The 19,259-nt window shown below is 63.9% G+C and overlaps 2 protein-coding genes across 5 annotated transcripts in view; one reads left to right on the forward strand and one right to left on the reverse strand.

Moving 5' to 3' along the window:
* The window catches only part of FAM98C (family with sequence similarity 98 member C), a 9,703-nt gene extending 5,247 nt beyond the window's left edge, over window positions 1-4,456 (forward strand). The window contains exons 3-8 of the mRNA XM_032804476.2: window positions 190-324; window positions 714-898; window positions 1,207-1,290; window positions 1,733-1,849; window positions 3,023-3,190; window positions 3,517-4,456. Of these exons, the coding sequence (XP_032660367.1) occupies window positions 190-324; window positions 714-898; window positions 1,207-1,290; window positions 1,733-1,849; window positions 3,023-3,190; window positions 3,517-3,651 (824 nt within the window). The 3' untranslated portion in view covers window positions 3,652-4,456. The remainder of the gene's footprint in view (window positions 1-189; window positions 325-713; window positions 899-1,206; window positions 1,291-1,732; window positions 1,850-3,022; window positions 3,191-3,516) is intronic.
* Window positions 4,457-4,504: 48 nt separating this feature from the next.
* Window positions 4,505-18,705, reverse strand: RASGRP4 (RAS guanyl releasing protein 4). Of its 4 annotated transcripts, XM_032804472.2 has the most exons (17): window positions 18,509-18,705; window positions 14,406-14,596; window positions 13,958-14,063; window positions 13,659-13,721; window positions 13,277-13,405; window positions 12,568-12,709; window positions 11,960-12,133; window positions 11,276-11,392; window positions 10,704-10,976; window positions 9,910-9,990; window positions 8,940-9,044; window positions 7,989-8,098; window positions 7,655-7,799; window positions 6,737-6,773; window positions 6,295-6,429; window positions 5,672-5,892; window positions 5,098-5,482 (listed from the first exon to the last, which is right to left on the reverse strand). In XM_032804472.2, exons 1-17 carry the CDS (start codon window positions 18,529-18,531, stop codon window positions 5,282-5,284), a joined length of 2,253 nt encoding a protein of 750 aa, XP_032660363.1. In that variant the 5' UTR covers window positions 18,532-18,705; the 3' UTR covers window positions 5,098-5,281. The 4 variants fall into 4 exon arrangements, with proteins under 4 accessions (XP_074926686.1, XP_074926687.1, XP_032660363.1 ...); XM_075070585.1 differs by lacking the exons at window positions 13,958-14,063; window positions 14,406-14,596; window positions 18,509-18,705 and having other exon boundaries at window positions 4,505-5,482; window positions 5,672-5,948; window positions 7,655-7,802; window positions 13,659-13,757; XM_075070586.1 differs by lacking the exons at window positions 13,958-14,063; window positions 14,406-14,596; window positions 18,509-18,705 and having other exon boundaries at window positions 4,506-5,482; window positions 5,672-5,948; window positions 13,659-13,757.
* Window positions 18,706-19,259: the final 554 nt, after the last annotated feature.

Raw genomic sequence — 19,259 nt, forward strand, 5'->3', positions numbered from 1 at the left:
TGTTGAGTTTATCAAATAATTCCAAAACCTCCTCTAGTGACACTTCAACCTGTGACATTTCCTCAGATTTGTCACCTACGAAGGACGGCTCCAGGACTCCAAAGGTTGCTCCAGGAGTGGGGTGTTGGCCGGGCAGGGGGCAGCACGTTGGGGCCCAGGGATTCATTGGTCTCTCTTGTTCCGGTGCAGGCCCTGAAGATGCTGAGACCTTCCAGATTGAGCTGAGCGGGCTGCTGCAGGAGCTGCACTGCCCCTACGCTGCGCTCACCACAGGGGACGTGACTGCCCGGCTGGGCAGCGCCCACAGCTGCCTCCAGCTGCTGTGTAGGTGACAGCAGGAAAGTCAGACGGAGCAGCCTGTGGGGCCGCTGAACGGCAGGGCTGGGAGACAGGACTTCTGGGTCCTATTCCCAACTCTCCCAGAGGAGTGGGGTCTAGTGGTTGGAGGAGGGGGGTAGCTAGGACTCCTGGGTCCTATTCTCGATGCTCCCAGGGGAGTGAGTCGGGGGAGGGAGAATCCAGGACTCCTGGGTTCTATCCCAGCTCTGGGAGGGGAGTGGAGCATAGAACGCAGGAGTCCTAGTAGCCCTGGACCAGATAAAGATCCCCTCTCCAGGACACCCTGGGCAGGGCTGGCCCTGGAGCCCAGAGCGCCCCCACCAGCCACAGCCAGAAGAGCCCAGTGTCTCTCTCACCCCGTATTCTCTCCTAAGACTTCCTGAGCTCGGAGCTGCAGGCCGCCCGGCTCCTGAGCCGGAAACGCCCCCCTTCGCCGCAGCAGGGAGCGGGGGCTGACGCTGCCCGGCGGGAGCTGCGGCTCATCAACCAGGCGCTGCACCAGCCGGAGCCAGCCCCGACCTGCCCCATCCCCCAGCTCCTGGAGGACATAAAATCCAAGGTGAGGAGTCAGATGCGCCGATTGTTGGGGGAGCTTCAGGGGGCATGGGGCCTTTCCCGGCTAGGGGGTGCCAGCCCCAATCTGGCACCATGGCAGGCGACTGGCTGGCTCAGGGGGGCAGGGAATGGGGCTCCGAGGCACCAGTGCTGTACAATGAATAAACAGGGCACCCCAGCTGCAGGACGACAAGCTGCTGTTGGTGTCTCGGGCTGCCGGGCTGTCCCCGTGGTGCAGGGAGCCGCCTGGCAGGTGTCACCTTTCCCTAACCATGGTGCCGCTCCCCACTCAACTTGTGCTCTCCCTCCTAGGTAGCAGAGGCCCTGTCTGCACTGCCTGCTGGACACCAGGAGATGGCGCCGCTGCTGAGGGCGCCGCTGACGGCTCGACAGTGGGTACGAGGGGGCAGGGGGCACAGTGAAGAACGTGTGGCTCTGCTCCTGGCTCAGGGCCGGCCTGGGTCCCGGCCTGGGCTGCAGCTTTCAAAAGCAGCCAAAGGCAGTTAGGCTCCTGATTGAATCCCGGCCCCTGACCCATCCTATTTCTGCCAAAGAATCCCGGTGCCCAACCAACCTGCACAGCCCCATTGCAGAGAGCTCTTAACAGACCTGGGTTTGGTCCCTGGCAGGGGAGTGGGGTCATGTGTGGGGTTGGGAGGGGGGCCGGGAGTCAGGATTCCTGTGTTCCGCCCCTGCCTCCCTCTTTGGCTTGGAACAAATAGCATCCCTCCCTGTGCCTCAGTTTCTCTCCTCAAGGGGGCCAGTGCAGCGGGGTTGGGTGGGGTGCGGCTTTCTGGCGGCCTGCGGCTGAGCAGTTCTCTCTATCCCTCCTGGCTAGGAAGCGCTGGAGGGGATCCGGCAAGCCCTGTGTGCTGAGTACGAATGTCGCAAGCGCATGATGATCACGCGCTTCAGCGTCACCCTGCAGTCCTTCCACTGGTCCGAGAGGGCGAAGGTGAGGGGCCGGGGGCTGGGGGAATTCCAGTGAGGGGAGGGGACTGGTGCCAAGGAATGGGGCACAGGGCCTTTCTCCTAGGGGGTGCTGGCTCCAGTCCAGCCCCAAGGTAGGGTTGCCAACTTCCTACTTCCACAAAACCGAACGCCCCTGCCCCTGCTCACTCCATCCTCCCTCCCTTGCTCATTTTCACTGGACTGGCTGAAGGAGTTGGGGTGCAAGAGGGGGTAAGGGCTCTGAGCTGGGGATGTGGGTTCTGGGGTGGAGCCAGAAATGAGGGATGTGGGGTGCAGGAGAGGGTTCCGGGCAGGGTGGTGGATGGGGTTCGGAGTATGGGAGGGGGCTCCAGGCTGAGGCAGGGGGTTGAGGTATGGGAGGAGGTACAGGCTCTGGCTGTGGGTATGGGTTCCGGAGTGGGGCCAGAAATGAGGGGTTCAAGGTGTGGGAGGGGGCTCTGGGCTAGGGCAGGAGGTTGGGGTGTGGCTCTGGCTGTGAGGACATTCTGGGTGGGACTGGGGATGAGGGGTTTGGGGTGCAGGAGGGGGCTCCAGACTAGGATTGAGGGGTTTAGAGGGTGAGAGGGGGATCAGGGCAGGGGGTTGAGGTTCAGGAGGGGCTTTGGGGTGCAGGCTCCGGGCAGCGCTTACCTCAAGCAGCTCCCAGAAGCAGTGGCACGTCCCCTCTCTGACTCCTATCCTACGTGGAGGCGCGGCCAGGCGGCCCTGCCCGCTGCCCCATCTGCAGGTGCTGCCCCCTCAGCTCCCACTGGCCACAGATCCCAGCCAGTGGGAGCTGCAGAGCTGGCACTTGGGGCGGGGGCAGTGTGCAGAGTCCCCTGGCTGCCCCTATGTGTAGGAGCCGGAGCAGGGGATGTGCTGCTGCTTCTGGAAGCCGCAGACAGCCTGTCTTAGCCCCTCTGTGCCGCCGACTGGACTTTTAACGGCTTGGTCAGCGGCACTGACCCGAGTTGCCAGGGTCCTTTTAAACCAGGTACCTGGCAACCCTACCCCAGGGCAGGGACTGGCTGGCGGGGGGGGAATGGGACGTGGGGCCTTTCCCCTCTAGGGGGTGCCGGCACCTGTCTGGAGTTGCTGATGCTGAGGAGGGGCCGGGTCCCAGGGACCCTGTGCCAGGGCTGATGCCATCTAACAGGGAGGGATTTTTCTCCCACAGGCCCAGGGCGCTGCCCTGCTGGCCGCCGTTTCCTCGCTGCGGCAGGCTGAGTCAGTCGCCTCCGGCGTCACCCTGGCCCGGCTGCTGGCCGCCCGCGAGGACGCCTCGCGCATCGTCAGCACCAGCAGCGGGCGCTGCCGCCACCGGACCAGCTGTGCCATCAACAAGGTACGGGCAGCACCCAGGCCAGGGGGGAGATGAACACGCTGCTGGGTCCGGCCACAAACTACTGCCCCGCAGCCCCTCCCCCATGCAGAGCAGCCTGCGCGGGGGGAGGGGGTGGGCCTTCTCCTCTCTTCCCCCCCACCCCTTGCTACCAGGGCATGAGACCTGCCCCCCCCTCCTCTTGCATCACGCCAGGACCCGGCAGGGCTGGGCCCTTCCCACCCCCCATTACCTCCCTTTGGGGGTGGGTGGAGCACGAGGGACTGGGGGTCTTCCTTATCTTTTACCTCTGCTCCTGTTTTTTTTTCCCCCTCCCCCCACTCGGGCAGGTGCTGATGGGCGGCGTCCCGGATCGAGGGGGCCGCCCCAACGAGATCGAGCCCCCCATGCCCACCTGGGAGAAGAGGCGTGAAGGGGGGGGAGGCCAGCAGCGCTGGGGCCGACGGGGCAAGAAGAAGAAATGAAGCCTGCTCCGTCTCTGCCGGGAGCTCCCCCCACACACTGCAGGGGGGTGGGCAGAGCATCTGGGGGGGCAAAGACCCAAGGACTCAGAACCCAACTAGGCAGAGTGGGCGGTGGAGGGGAGTTGGGGCTCAGAGGGGCTGCGCCCCTCTACAGCCAGGGGGTGATAGAGCAGCTACTGATCAGAGGCCAGGACACCTGGGTTCTGGTCCCAGCCCTGGGAGGGGAGTGGGGTTTAGAGTTGGGGGGTGGGGGTGCTGGGAGCCAGGACTCCTGGGTTCTCTCCCAGCTCTGGAAGGGGAGTGGGGTCTGGTGGCTAGAGCCAGGAGGTGCTGAGAGCCAGGACTCCTGGGTTCTCTCCCCAGCTCTGGGAAGGGAGTGGGGTCTGGTGGCTAGAGCCAGGGGGTGCTGGGAGCCAGGACTCCTGGGTTCTGGGAAGTGCATGGAGTGTACCACGTTGCACTTAACACATTCCCCAGCAGGGGGTGCTGCAGCTTTTCTTTTGGCAATGGGAATTTGGAGCAGACTGTTTTAGAAGAGGCTGCTGGGAGGGGGCGGGCGGGGGCTCGGTGGCTGCGCATGGCTTGTTGATTGTCCTTTGTAAACTGAGGCACGAGGCGGTTGCCTTGCTGGTGTGGAGGGGAGGGTCCTGCCCTGGGGACCTGCTGGGCTGCGTTCAAGGACTCTGCAGGGGGCTGGCAGGTTGATCTATGTTGTTGTAAATGTCAGGCTCTGGGCTCAATGGAGGGGTCGGTTTGTACAATGAGCGAAGGGCCCTTCCGAGGGGATTAAAGTGTGGAAGCAAAAGGCTGCTCCAGCAGAAGCGTCGGTGCGCGGGGAGGGGGGCAGGAGTTTGTCCGCACCCGCGGGTGCTGCAGCCTGGGAGCGTGAGGTGGGTTTGGGCCAAGCAGAGAGGGGCCATGTGATAGTCCCCCAGGCCCCAATCCTGCAGTGCTGCACCCCTCTCCCCAGCCCGGGGCTCCCCTCCCGCAACAGCTCTGCCGATGCCCCATCGCGGGAGGGGACCAGGTGCATGGAGAGGGTGGGTCAGGGTGGAGCTGGGCTGAAGCTCTGAGCTGGCCTCACCCTGGTCCCTTGATCCCCTTCCCCCTAAGTGCAGGGAGTGGACCCTGGGCCCCGTTCACCTCTCCCCACAGCCGACGGGCAGTGACTCCATTGACGTCAAGGGACTTGAATCCTGGGGTTCAGGGCTTTTGAGTTTCAGGGGGTTGTTTGGGGATCCCCCCGTCATGCCCGTTGTTACCCTGGGTGATGCTGATAGATGCTCTCCCCTTTACCCCGCCCCCATCTCCATAATTATCTTCACAGCCTAACAAAGGCCAGGAGGGGAAACTGAGGCAAGGCTGGTGGCGGAGCGGTCGACGGGCGCCCCGCAACGCGGTGGCATGGAGCAGAAGGGGCAGCTGTTGTCCTAGCCCAGGCCCGGCTCGACAAAGATGCATTCCCTTTATTGGGGCCGTGCCCAGGTACAGTCCGGGATCCATGGTGCCCAGCCTGGCTTGCAGGGGCCCGAGGGTGTGGGATTGCACTGCCGGCTTTGAGTCCCTTGGCGGTGCCGGGTGACGCGGGTGCTCTGGGAGCTGGAGGCGGCGAGCTGCAAATCCGGCCTGTTCATGCCTTGGAGTCGCGCTGCAGGTGCAGGGAGTCCATCCCTTCCAGGAGCAGGGTGAGCGAAGCCTGGCTGTGCCCCCCCTCCTCCACCTTGCCCCGGCGCCCCTCGGCTTCACCTGTCTGCAGCCGCCCGTTCTCCGCCTCCAGCTGGGCGTTGCGGCAGTGCAGGCCGATGTTCTCCAGCAGCAGCTGGTTCCGCTCCTGCAGTGGGGGGGAGCAGAGTCCCAGAGGGGTGAGTTGGGGGGCCAGAGCAGGGACCCTGCAGAGCTGTGCAAGGGAAGCCCCCAGCCAGCTCCACCCGTGGATGGCCCAATTTGCATGCCCAGCCACGGGGGGTTGGGGGGACAGGTCTCCAATCTCCCCCATCGTATCCCTGTTTTGGGGTCTCACCTTCTCCATCTCCTGCAGCTGCTCCAGGAGCTTCTGGTCCCTGCTGCAGCCTCCCGCCCCACCATGGGGCTCATGGCCCTCTGCCGTGGGGTTGGTGCCATCCGTCTGTGTCCAGGCGTCCCGGCTGCGCCGCCGCCCGGCTGGCACCCCTGCCAGCACCACAGCCCGCTCCTCTGCCTGCTCGCCCACTGGGGGAAAGGGGAATGCCTCTTCCTCCGACCCTGCCGTGGCGAGAGGGGGCCCTTTAAATGGGGCTGGCCACGGGCTGTGCCACTGCCTGGGTGGGGGGAGATATGGACAGCAATGGGGCGTTCCACTGACCCTGCCACGGGGGGAAACAGGTGGAGAGGGGACCCTTTAAATGGGGTTGACCACGGGTTGTGCCACTGTCTGGAAGGAGGGGGGAGACAGTACAGAGTGTTTCACTGAAACAGTAAAAGGGCAGTGGGGGGAGTGTTTGTGGCCATTTAAAATGGATCATGCCACGGGCCAGTCCACTGCCTTGGGGGGAAGAGGGGAGGCCTACGGATTGTTCCAGTGTCCTGGTGAGGGCAGGAGGGGATGGACTGTTCCATTGTTGGAGAGAGGGGAGGGAGTAGCATGAAGATTCCTCCCCCCCATACCTGAGCTGGGGTGCTGCGTGGCGGCAGGCGTGGCTGTACGGGGCGTACCCCCCTCTGAGGCTCTGGCGTGGAACCTCTTTTTGCACTCCAGGTCCACCAGGTCTTTGCACTGCTTGTGGCAGCTCATGCCACAGTCTGTGGGGTGGGGGAGAAATGAAGACACGTGATGTAAGCTGGGGGGCCCGGCATTACCCCCCATCTAGGGGGAACCCAGCCTTCCCACCCCCTGCAGTGCCAGGAGAATCCCTCTCTGTGGTTAGCAGTGCAGGGCTCAGGACACACAGCTGTGCAGTGCTATCTCCAGCCAGTAGGGGGCAGTGCTCAGGTGGATGGGCACACACACCACACCCCGGGGGCTGCTTAGTCCCATGGGACCATTGCCCCTCCCTAGCCCTGTTACCAGCATTCTCCCCACACATTGCCCCATCAGGGCTGCACTTACCCCGACATCTGTACCCCTGCTTGGAGACACCCCAGAGCTAGAGGAGAGAGAGCGGAGCCTGTTAGGTGCAGCCTTTTCCGGGGAGGGGGGAGAGTTGCATTGTCCCTGTAGAGGGGGGAGGAGATTTTGCAATGGGGGGGATTGCTGGGGCTGGACCCCCACACACATTGGCAGTGTCCATGAATATAGGGGATGACTAAGGGGGAGTTGGGGGGGGGGAGGGTAACCTCCCCCACTGCTGTCCTCTGGGAGAGTGATGTGGGGCAGGATTCTTGGGGCAGAGGCTCTGTAGAACAGCCAATAGTTGGTGCACCCCCTTTCCTGACCACTGGGGGAGGGGGCACTGTGGGGCAGGGTCTCCGGCAGGCCTGGGATTTGGTGCACCCCTGTCCTGGCTGCTGGGGGGCAGGGTCTCTGACAGGTCTGGAATTTGAGGCACCGCTGTCCTGGCTGCCGGAGGGCAGGGTCTCTGGCAGGCCTTGGATTTGGGGCACCGCTGTCCTGGCTGCCGGAGGGCAGGGTCTCTGACAGGCCTGGAATTTGGTGCACCCCTGTCCCGGCTGCTGGGGGGCAGGGTCTCTGACAGGCCTGGAATTTGGTGCACCCCTGTCCCGGCTGCTAGGGGGCAGGGTCTCTGGCAAGCCTGGGATTTGGGGTACTGCTGTCCTGGCTGCTGGGGGTAGGGTCTCTGGCAGGCCTGGAATTTGGGGCACCCCTGTCCCGGCTGCTAGGGGGCAGGGTCTCTGGCAGGCCTGGGATTTGGGGCACCGCTGTCCTGGCTGCCGGGGGCAGGGTCTGTGGCAGGCCTGGAATTTGGGGCACTCCTGTCCCGGCTGCCAGGGGCAGGGTCTCTGGCAGGCCTGGAATTTGGGGCACCCCTGTCCCGGCTGCCGGGGACACTGGAACAGGGTCACTTACGAAGCCGTTGCAGCTGTGGCAGAAGGTGGGCTTCTTGAAGGTGGCCTCCTGGAAGTCGTGCAGGAAGCCGAGGCCCAGCTTGGAGAAGACGGCGCAGGCCCGCATGAAGTAGTCAGTGATCTCCTGGCGGCTGTAGGGTCCCTCGCTGCTGGGATGGGAATGGGACAGTGAGAGGGCTGCCTCGGAAACGGGGGTGGGAGGGAGTGATACTGACAAAGGGGCCTGGGGGGGGGAAACCGAGGCACAGAGCAAGGGAGCAACTTGCAGTGAGTCAGAGCTGGGGATAGAACCCAGGCGTCCTGGCTCCCAGCTGCCTCCCCCGGCACACACTCACCGGTCTTTCCCCAGGCCGTAGTAGGAGAAGGGGAAACTGGCCACAATCTTTTCAAAGTCCTCGTGGGAGATGCAGCCGCGCTGGTCATGGTCATAATTCTTAAATACAGACTGGGGGAGTCAGGGGGAGGAGGATTAACTTGTTGCAGCACAACGTAGGCCTGCCCCCAATACCCACTGGGAGCCCCCCCTCAATCTAGGGTGAGACCCCATTCTTACCTGTCAGCCCTGCTAGGTGGGGTGTGGTTGGGGGGAATTGCTTTGTGTTTTGGTATCAAATGGACAGATACTCCCCTCTGCCTGCTGGGGGTGGGCCGAATCCTATATGGTCCTGAGTGCGCCCCATCCCCTGAGACAGGCTGCAGGGGGCTGTGACTGGGCCAGATAAAGAGATAACAACCTCACTGCTGCAGCCAGCCAGGGGAGCTGCTCTCCTGAAGGTCCCCGGTTTGAGTCCTGCCCCTTCCAGGCCTTGGGGCAGCAGCGACTGCCTAGTCCCTGCCCGGGGGCTGGGCCCAGGGGAGCTGGGTCCTGGCAGATGCCCCCCGCCTGGGGGCTGGGCCCAGCGCACAGGGCAGCAAGAGGAGCTGGGTCCTGGCAGACACCCCCTGCCTGTGTGGGGCTCGGCCCTGGGAAGTGGTGGGCCTGGCTAGAGCGGGCTGATGCCTTTCCTCCTGCCATGGGAGGAGCATGGGTGTGATGCACACTGTGACATGCCCCCCTGCCACTGCACACCATGACACACACCATGGCAACTGCACACCACAACACACCCAGCAATCGCACACTGTAACGTGCCCCCTGGCAACTGCACACCTGTCCAACACACATGGCAAATGCACCCCACACCCAGCTGGGGCCTTGGCACAGGGCAGGTGTCCTTGGGGGCAGGTAGCTACCAGCCATGTTACACAGCCCAGGGGGCTACGCTGACAGCAGGTGCCTGGCTCACCTCCACCATCTGCTGGACGTGTTTGCTGATGGTGAGCCGGTCCGGTTTCGGGGCCACGCCTGGTGCCCACTCCACCACCACAGGGGGCTTGAAGGGTGTGGTCGGCTGCGGGAGGGCACAAGACAGAGGGTCAGACACGAGTGCCTCGAAAGAGGGAAAGGAGGGGTGGCAAAGTGGGGGGGGGTTCTGGCTTTTCCAGTGATTTGCATGCAGAGGGGGTGGGACTCAGTGTCCCCGGGTGTTACTGGTTTAACGAGGGGAGGGGAGGGGGAGTTTCTTGGGACACAGGACTGGAGAGGGAACCTGGGACCCAGCCGATGCCTGGAGGATGGAGCTCCAGCGACTGGTGACCTGGTGACCAGCAGACGCCAGCTCAGGAGTCCAGCCGGTTTGGCCGGGGAGGACAATGGGCCTGCATTTTGGAGAGGACCGGGACTGACAGCTGGTCAGCGCGGAGGGCGCAGAGGAAGAGGCCCAGGCGACCTTGTTTCCTGGAGAGAGGACAATGGAAAGAGGGGGCCTGGGGCCGGGGGGTCTCGATGCACAGCTGGAAGCAGGGGTGCTTCGGGGCTGGAGAGCGGAGCAGGCAGAGCCCCGCTGGCTGAGGGGGACTGGGATGTGCTGGGCTAAGGGAGCCAGGCCTGAGCCCTGAGAGTTTCTGTGTGGGTTCAAGCTCAATAACCTCCTGTGTTTAGCTGGCGAGGAGTCGCTCCGGGCTAGAGATCAGGGGGGGGCGGGGGGGTCCAGAGTGAGGGGACTCCTTGGGGGGGGCCCATGGCAGAGACAGACGTGCTAAGGCTCTGAGAGGTGCGGCTCCAGGAGGTGGAGGGGTCTGACCCCGAGAGAGAGTGGCCCCCCGAGAAGGGCTGTCGCACTGGAAGGGGCACCGCACGGGGCCACAAGTGGGCACGACCTGTGAGTCTGTGACAGAGGGTTGGGGGGGCTCCTAGTTCAGCTCCCCCCAGCTTACCAGGGACTTGGGGCAGCGGGGTTCCCGGGCGTAGGAGAGCTCGTAGATTTCATCGTCCGTGTAGTACAGGTCGAGGGAGAGCTGGGGGCAGGGGCAGAGAATGGGGTTAGAGGGTCCCACTGCGAACGACCTTCCCATACCTACTGGAGAGAGGGTAACGGGCTGGGCTGGGATCGCTGCCCCCTGCTGGCCAGGGACCGAGCCTTTTGCACGGGGTGCAGGAGTGCAATGGCACGGAGGGTAGTTGTGCGATTGCACCACTGTTCCCTGCTGGCAGCTCTGTGTGTGCCACTACACTCGGCTCGCTGGGCACAGCGTGTGTGCACATTTGCACCAGTGTCCTGTTTGCACGTGTGGTGGTGGAAGCTAGCTAGTGCTCTGGTCACCTGACCTGCTGCTCCCTGCATTGGGGGAAAGGGGGGGATGGGAAGACAGCTGGATGCAGCCCTGCGACTGGCAGGTTGGGCCGAGGGTGGGGGAAGGGGAGATCTGGGGCATTCCCCCGAGCGCCACCCCTCTCCTGACTCCCCTTGCACCTACACCATCTTGCACCCACACTCTTGCACACTTCTGCCCATTGCACACCCAGCCCCAGCTACTTGCACATTAAATCCTGGCCTGTCACACATCTCACACCACCCTCCTAGCACTCCCAGCTCCACCCACTTCCACACCTCACCCCCAGTCTCCTGCCCCCTTGCACACCAGCACCCACCCTTGCACACCTGACCCTATCTTCTTGCACAACCAACCCCGCTCTCTCGCATGCCTGCTTCGGGGGAGGGAGGGTTCACCGTGAGCAGATGCACCAGGTCCTTGTTGGCGGCAAAGGGCGGCGTGGCCTGCTGCAGCGCCTGCAGCTCCTGTGCCTGCTGGTAAAGACCCTGCAGCTTGCTGAGGTTCAGCTGCCCCCTCAGGCGGTCGGGCAGGGCCTCGTGCAGGGACACCAGGTCCTTGAGGTGCACCCCCACGATGGGGATCTTGAACCCGCTGCACTCGCTGTAGGCTCGCCGGTAGGCGCTGTAGTTGCAGCAGGAGGAGAGCAGCTCGGTCATCTCTGCCAGCGTCTGGGGGGCAGGGCGGGGTGGGGGAGAAGCCAGACAGTCAAAGATCGAGCCCCCAGCCCTCATCCCCAGCTCTGCGGAGGCCCCTGGCTGGTGGGGGGGGGCAGCCCCCATGTGGGGAGGAGGAGAAATGGCCCTGGCAGTCTCCTGCCCTGGGGGCAAGCGATGGTCTGGTGGGGGCAGCTGGGACCTGCCCCCCGCTAGTGGGCCAGGGCCCAGGCCCAGTTATAGGGGACCTGTGAAGTTGAGCAGCCCCAGGGCGCCCCTGGGGGTTGTGGGTGCACGGGGCGGCCCAGGCCCACCTTGGTGACCTCCTGCGGTAGCAGGGCGTGGGTGTCCTTGAGGCGGGAGATCGCGCTGTGGCACAGGCCACCCAGCACTGCCATCAGCGTGTTGAAGTTCTGCAGCTGACGCAGCTTCTGGGGGGAGAGAGTTGGGGGGGGGTATCAGGCATCTGGCCCAATGTCATCCCCCGCACATCGGGCTCAGGGCCAGCCCCCCTGGCTCCAACTACCCAGGCCCCTGCTATGTCACGTGCACACTTGCACACACACGTGCTCATGCACGTGTATTCCCTTGCACACACACATGCGTGTTTTCATGCACATACCCTTGCACACTCTCGCCCGTGCGCTGCCTCACACACTTACAGATGTGCACACACCTGTACTTTCCTGCATACACCCTCTCACACACATTTATGCATGCACACACTTGCCTGCACACACACACACACACACACACTTTCATGCAGACACCTATGCACACCCACATGCATGTAGACACACACCTGCACTGTCACACACACTTCCGTGCATTCACACACATGCCCCTGCATGCACGTGCACACGTTCACATGTGCGTGCTCACACAACCCCCCTGGCATGCCCCAATTCCCCCACCTCTCCTGGACCTGCTTCCCCCTTCCCCACTGTGCCCCCTTCAGCCCCCATCCCTGGTGGCAGCGAGCAGGAGGGCACCCTCACCTGTGTGACGCGGATGAATTTGGTGAAGACCTCGGCTCGCTGCTGAGGCGTGGGCCGGTTGAGGATCATGACCTGCACCCACTGGGAGATGCTGTTGCAAAGGGCCACAGAGCGTTCCAGGGCCAGGTTTTCCTGCACGGAGCCCTGCAGCACATAGCTCCTGTAATCCACGTACTGCCCAGGGCAGCGGGGAGAGAGGGAGAGACAGAGGGGAACTCAGCAACCGAGGCAGCCGTTGCACTGAGCCGTTCTCAGACCCGGGGAGGCAGAGCTGGCCGAGGCCCAGGAGCTGGTGGTAGCGGTAGGATCCACTGAGCTGCTCTCCAGAGGCTGGTGGGAGAAGTGGGATCTACTCTGCCACTCTCAGATCCGGGGAGGCAGAGCTGGCTGAGGCCCAGGGGCTGGTGATAGCAGTGGGATCTCTCCTGACTCCCTTCCTCTTTCCAGCGCTGCTAAATCCCTCTGGCGCAAGCTTAGTGCGATCACCGCTGGTGCAGCCATTCGCCCCAAAGAGGCGTGGGCTGTCAGGTGGGCGGGCTGGGGAGTCTGCAGAGGATGGGGAGTGGCAGGAGGCAGGCGAGGCGCAGGGCCGGGGGCACAGCGCTCACCGAGATGCGGCAGAAGGCTTTGAACTCCAGGTAGCTGAGGTGCTCGGCCAGCTCTGCCGCGTCCAGGTGGTCGAAGAGCAGAGACACTTTCCGCTTCTTGTTGCAGCTGGGACTGCTCTGGTAGCTGACCTTGCGGGTCCAGCTGCAGGGGTGGGGAGCAAGTTAGACGGGCAGGGGCACTGGTGCCTGCACAATCGCCCCCTGTCTGTGCATGCACACACACACCAGTGCACACTGCCCCCATGGGCCCATGCACACCCACATCCTGTGTGCAAACACACTCACTTGTGTACACCTTGCACACTGGTGCACACACATTCATGTGCCCGTGCACACCTACACCCCATGCACAAACACATTCACTTGTGTACACCCTGCACACTGGTGCACACACACCCATGTGCCCATGCACACCCACATTTCATACACAAACACACTCGTTCATGCCCTGTACACTGGCGCACACACCTCCATCCCATGCACACCCACACCCCATGTGCAAATACACGCACCTGTGCACACCCCAGGCACTTGTGCACACCCATGCATGCCCCCCCGTGTGCACAAACACACCCACCTGTGCCCAGCCCCACCCACCTATGCAATCTTACCATCTCCAGACGCCCAGGCACAGGGCCTGTGGGGAGGGCAGGGATGTGGGGGAAGGGGAGGCAGGGAGGAGGGGTGGCCAGGCAGGGTCTGTCCTTACACGTGGGTCATGTCCGCTGGCTGGCACTGCCCATGGGCCTTGGCCTGCACGGCCTGCCAGAGCTCGCCCATGGCCTCCTCCAGCTGGGGCTCCAGGCGAAAGGCCTCAGGGTGATGCGTGATCCAGTACCTGGGGGGGCAGGAAATGTGGGGCAGGTAAGGCATTGCTGCAGGTGGGCAGGGAGTGCGTTGGGGGAGGTAGGGGTCACTGCGGGAACGGGGTGCTTGAGAGATTGGAATTGGTGTGTGGGGGCAGGAGAGCCAGTGGGGTGCAAGGGAAGCAGTGGGGGGCAGCAGGAGATGGGGGCAGGAGAGCGAGGGGGATGCGGGGTGCGGCAGAGTAGGGGGCCTAGGGGGAGCAGTGGGGGGTGGGGGGCTCTCACCTGACGAAGTTGCAGATCCGTTGGCGTCTTTCCATCTGATCCTCCCCAGACGCCTCTCGGTAGGTGGCTCCGAGTTAAGGCTCCATCCCCCTTGGAATTCCCGGGAATAGAACCCAGAAGTCCTGAGAGCCCCCCCCGGCTTGCTGCACCCCCTGCTGGGGGTGACCCACCCCCCTCAGTGCAGAGCCCAGGGGTCCCTCCCTGCCCCAGTCTGACCTCAGCCCCCCTCCCGCCCACTGCACTGGGGGGCTCCTGGCCTGGGGGTCCCGGGGTGGGAGAGGGCCGCAGGGGGAGGATATAGCGCCAGGAGGCAGCGGGCGAGGTCAGCCGAGGGCACCACCCAGCTGTGCACGGTCAGGGTCATGTTCACCATGTAGTCGCTGCGGCACAGGCTCCCATCCAGGTCTGGGGAGGCAAAGGCAGGGGAAGGGTTAACAGCACCGTGGGCGGGGGGGCATGAGGAACATTAATGGGGCAGGAGGGACATTGGCCGCATGGGACGGGGCAGCTGGGTTCCACCCCATTGGGAGTCACAGGTTCTCAGCCCTTCTCCTCTGGGGTGAGGGGTGGGTTGGGAGCGAGGGGCACCAGCAGAGCTGGAGGGGAGCCCAGGGCTGGGGTACCAGGGGGCTGCGGGTCAGAAGTGAGGGGCACCAGCAGAGCCTGGGGGGAGCTCAGGGCTGGGGTAGCAGGGGGCTGCGGGTCGGGAATGAGGGGCAATGGCGGGGGGGCAGGGAGCCCCGTTACCGAAGGAGTTGAGACACTTCTCGACGAGCTGCTCCAGGCTGCAGGTCTTGGTGAGCTCCCCCAGTGCCAGGCTGGCCATGACCGTGTTGATCTCCCTGGGGGTGGGGCAGGTCATTCGACGCCGGCTCTGCCGCGAGCGGATCTTGCCGGGGCTGGGGCTGGCGGGGCCGGGACATTCCACCCGCGACTTCCTGAGAGGGAGGGAGCCAATCGGAGAGTCATGTCAGGACCAAACCGGCATCCTGGCTCCCAGCCCCCTGCTCTAACCACTAGACCCCTCTCCCCTTCCAGAGCTGGGAGAGAACCCAGGCGTCCTGGCTCTCAGCTCCCCCCTGCTCTAACCACTCCACTCCCCTCCCCCAGCTGGGATAGAACCCAGGTGTCCTGGCTCCCAGCCCCACCCTGCTCTAACCACTCCACTCCCCTTCCAGAGCTGGGAGAGAACCCAGGCATCCTAGCTCGCAGCCCCCCCCTGCTCTAACCACTCCACTCCACTCCCCTCCCCGAGCTGGGATAGAACCCAGTAGTCCTGGGTCCCGGCCCCCTCCCCGCGTCATTAGACCCGGATCCCCTCCTGGATCCTTGCAGTGCTAAAGCCACATTAAAAGAAAACCAAAAACAAGGGAGCCTGAGTGCAGGAAAGGGGAAGTGTGAAGCTGGCTCTGTCGGCAGCAGGAGAACAGCCCTGCAGGGGCTTCCCCCGGCCTGGCAGACCTGGTGCCCTGGCACACAGGCCCCTCACCGCCTGGGTCTCCCCCAGAGCCCCCACCCTGCTCAGGGATTCGGGAGTTGGGCAGCCCGGCGGTTGCCCCGGTGCGCGGCTCAAAGTGGCAAGGTCCAGAGATGACCATGGTGCTGGAGCCAGACCCGTGCCAGGGTGGGGGTGCCTGGCTGATGAGGGTTTGCCAGGCAGGCCTGGCATTAATGCAACGAGTAATCGGTAATGCTGGTCCTGTGACACAAGGCGTGTGGGCGGACCGGGCACTGCTGTGGTGGGTGCTTTCCAGCCACTACACCTGACTCTCCTCCCAGGGCCAGGAGAGAACCCAGGAGTCCTGGCTCTCAGCCCCCCCGCTCTAACCACTAGACCCCACTCCCCTCCCAGAGCTGGGGAGGGAACCCAGGAGTCCTGGCTCCCAGCTCCTGCTTTAAGCATGTTTCTCTGTGTTAACCTCAGAAGTGGATCCTCCAGATTCAGCTCCTCATTAGCACCGTTTACCGTGCCCCTCTTGGACATGGCAGAGCCCCCATGTGCCACTCTCAGCCCCAAACTCGGGGTGCCCAGAGGGGGGAGCAGCCCTGCAGCCTTCCCGTGACCGCAAAGCCAGGCTCTGGGCGGCTTCCTGCCCCTTTCCTGGCAGGGGCATCAGACCTGCTTCTGCATTTCCAGCAGCCGCATTGCGCCATGGCCTGCAGTGCCGGGCCCCCACCTCCCCCTATGAGCAGGCCTCTGGCTGAGCGGGCAGGGCCTGGAGGGTGCCCAGAGCGATTCACTTCCCCCCTCCATTGCCCGATCCCCTTCCATGCCACAGGGCTGCACTGCAGGAAAGGCTGCCCCTGCCTGGTGCTTTGGGGGGCTTTTCTCTGTGTCGCCTAGTGCCCTCGCTCTAACCCCACTCCCCTCCCAGTGCTGGGGAGAGACCCCAGGAGTCCTGGCTCCCAGCTCCCACCACTAGACCTCACTCCCCTCCCAGCGCTGGGGAGAGAACCCAGGAGTCCTGGCCCCCCAGCTCTAACCACTAGACCCCACCCCCCTCCCAGAGCTGGGGAGAGAACCCAGGAGTCCTGGCTCCCAGCCCCCCAGCTCTAACCAATAGACCTCACTCCCTTCCCAGCGCTGGGGAGAGAACCCAGGCATCCTAGCTCCCAGCTCCCTGCTCTCACCACTAGACCCTACTCCCCTCTCAGAGCTGGGGAGAGAACCCAGGAGTCCTGGCTCCCAGCCCACTGCTCTAACCACTAGACCTCTCCTGCCCTCCCAGACCCCAGCCGAGGGACTAGCTGGATGGTAACGGACCTTTTCTCTCTCCAGGTTCTAGCCAAGGTTCTGTGTCACCCTCGCAGTCACCAGCTTCTATCATCAGTTCAGTGATCTTCAGCCAGCCAGGCCCACGGCCCACGCCCCCCCCAGCACCTCACCTTACGCCAGTCCCAACGCCACCCCCCAGCCCTTCTATGGCGTCCAGATGTCTCTAGCCAGCACACCACCCAGACCCCTCTACTCGGCCATTCCAGCCCCAGGCCCCTTAGGCCAGTCCCACGCCCCCCAGCCCTTTACTGGCCAGTCCCGCCCCCCACCCCCCTCCCCTTATGGCCAGATCCCATAAGCCCCCCAGGTCCGCATCCAACGGCCAGTCCAAGCCCCCCAGTCCCCATCTACGGCCCAGTCCCACGGGCCCCCGCGAGCCCGTGCGTCTGGCAGGGGGGGCCGTCCCACGGGCCCACGACGCGGGGCGCGCTCTCTATGGCCGTCCACGCACCCCCCCGCCCCGTTCCGGCAGGTCCGCACGCGCCCCCAGCCCCTACTACGGCCAAGTGCGCCGGCCCCCCCGAGCCCGGTGCTTGGCTCAGCCCCGCTACCCCCGCCAAGCCGCCCTCTGGTGGCCGCGTGCCAGGGGGCGCCCCCCGCAGCCCTCTATGCCAGTCGTGCTCGGCCTCCCAGCCCTCTCTACGCCACCCATCCACGCCCCCCCCAGCCCGCCGTCTCATGGGCCAGTCCCACGGCCCCCGCCCCCTCTTGTGGCCCAGTCGCCATGCCACCGCTCCACTTTGACGGGCAGGCTACGGCCGCCCAGCCCCCTTTGCCCAGTCCTGACACACAGCCCACTCACAGCCAGTCACGGCCCCCCACCCCTCTTTATTGCCGAGGCGTTCAGGGCCTCCCCCAGCCCCCGATGGCAGCCCGGCCCCGCCCTACGGCCGCCCACGCCCCCACCCCCCTGGCCATCACGACCCCGCCCAGCTGATCCATTGCAGTCCCACGGCTCACCGCCCACTCTACGGCCAGTCCCACGGCCCCCCCCAGCCCACTCTACAGCCAATCCCACGGCCCCCCCCAGCCCACTCTACAGCCAATCCCACGGCCCACTGAATGAGCTCTACAGCCAGTGCAACCAACCAATCCACTGTCTGCCCGGTGCCCCCAAGCAATGATGCACCGAAGTCTGGGACAGCTGCACCCCCCCATGCACCCAGCTCTCTGACCAGTGCGTTGCCACGCTCTGGGGCTGGTGTTTCGCCCGCCACTCACACCTCACTCAATGACGGGCTTGGGCAAATGGGCGGCGGGGGGTCCCTTCCCTTACATCTAGGCTTGCCCAGGAATCTGCAAGCCTTGAGATGCTCAGAAACAGCCAACTAAATCCACCGCCAAGAACAAGATGGTGGGGGGCAGGGGGACCAGCTGGCTTGTGGGGGGCAGGGAATGGGGCATGGGGCCTTTCCCCTCTAGGAGGCGCTGGTGATCCGACCCCAGGGTAGGGGGCTGGCTGGCTTGTGGGGGGCAGGGAAGGGGGCACGGGGCCTTTCCCCTCTAGGAGGCGCTGGCTCTGATCTGGCCCCAAGGCGGGGACTGGCTGGCTTGGGGGAGACTGGGAATGGGACCCCCTTTCCCCTATAGGCGGCGCTGGTTGCAATCCATCCTCAAGTCGGGTCCTCTGGCAACATCCACTGCACCCCGCTCCCTGGCTCCGCAGCACTGAGATCCTTACGAGGGGGCTGGCTTGGCTGCCCAAGCGTCAGGCTGCTCCCCTCTCTTCTCACCAGCCTGTCTGCGCCAGGCCTGAGCGGCTTCTGACAAGCGCTGCCCCGCCCGGGCCCCTGGCTGCTCCAGGAACACAGCAGAGCCTTTCCCGTGCTCTACCCCAGAGGTGGCTGCATTCGACGTTCGCCGCCCGCTGGCTGTGGACGCGGCCAGCCATTGGCAGCGCCATCTCGGGAAGTGAAAAGCCGATGTTTGGAGGGGGTGAGGGGGAATTGCTACTGAGCCGACTGAAAAGGAGAAGCCGCACAGACTGAAACGTCCACCCAGGGCCACAAGGAAAGCCCCAGCGATGACAGAAGCCAGCGTCTTTCTGCGTGGACTGGCACAGCCTCCTGCTTACCTCTTGCTCTCTTTTCTGTTCATGGCCAAGCTGAGCTGGGGTTAGCTAGGGTGTGTGACCGCTCCCACGACATGCAGCTGCTAGGGCCGCCGACTTGCCTTCCCCGCGGTCATTTGCATCCTTGTGCACGACAGAGAGAAAAGAAAACTCATGAACAAGCTCTCGGCTGCGGGCCCCGGGGCGGGACCTGTCCTGCGGCCGAGCTGAGTCAAAAGGAACTGGTAACATTTGTGCTGATGGGTGATAAAAAAGGGAACTGGCTTGTATGTGTGATGTCAGGACAATGGGCTGTGTGTGAGAGAGACACAGAGCGCCAATTTGTCTGTACACAACAGGGGAAAGAACCCAGGAGTCCTGCCTGTCTTTCCCCCTTTAACCACCTAATCATGCTCCCCTTCCAGATCCAGGAAGAGAACCTAGGAGTCCTGACTGCCGGTCACCTGCTCTAACCACTAGACCCCATGCCCTACCCAGAACCCATGAGTCCTGACGTCCAGTCACCAGGTTTGATAACTAAACCCCACTCCTCTCCCCGAGCGGCCATTGGCTAATCACTACTAGACACACTGATCTAGAACCAGTCTTTGTCAGCTAAGCCTGACAGAGGCTGAGTCTAGGAGCAGCTCTGCAATAAGAATAATGACTAGGAAGATGATCAGCTAGTGTCTTTCATCATAAAGGAGCCAAACGCTCATTATAAACTCTTCACAAATATCACTCAGATGAAGCCACTTCTGGGGTATGGGGAGGG

The sequence above is a fragment of the Chelonoidis abingdonii genome, chromosome 11, assembly GCF_003597395.2.
Source record: "Chelonoidis abingdonii isolate Lonesome George chromosome 11, CheloAbing_2.0, whole genome shotgun sequence".
Classification (NCBI taxonomy): Eukaryota; Metazoa; Chordata; order Testudines; family Testudinidae; genus Chelonoidis; species Chelonoidis abingdonii.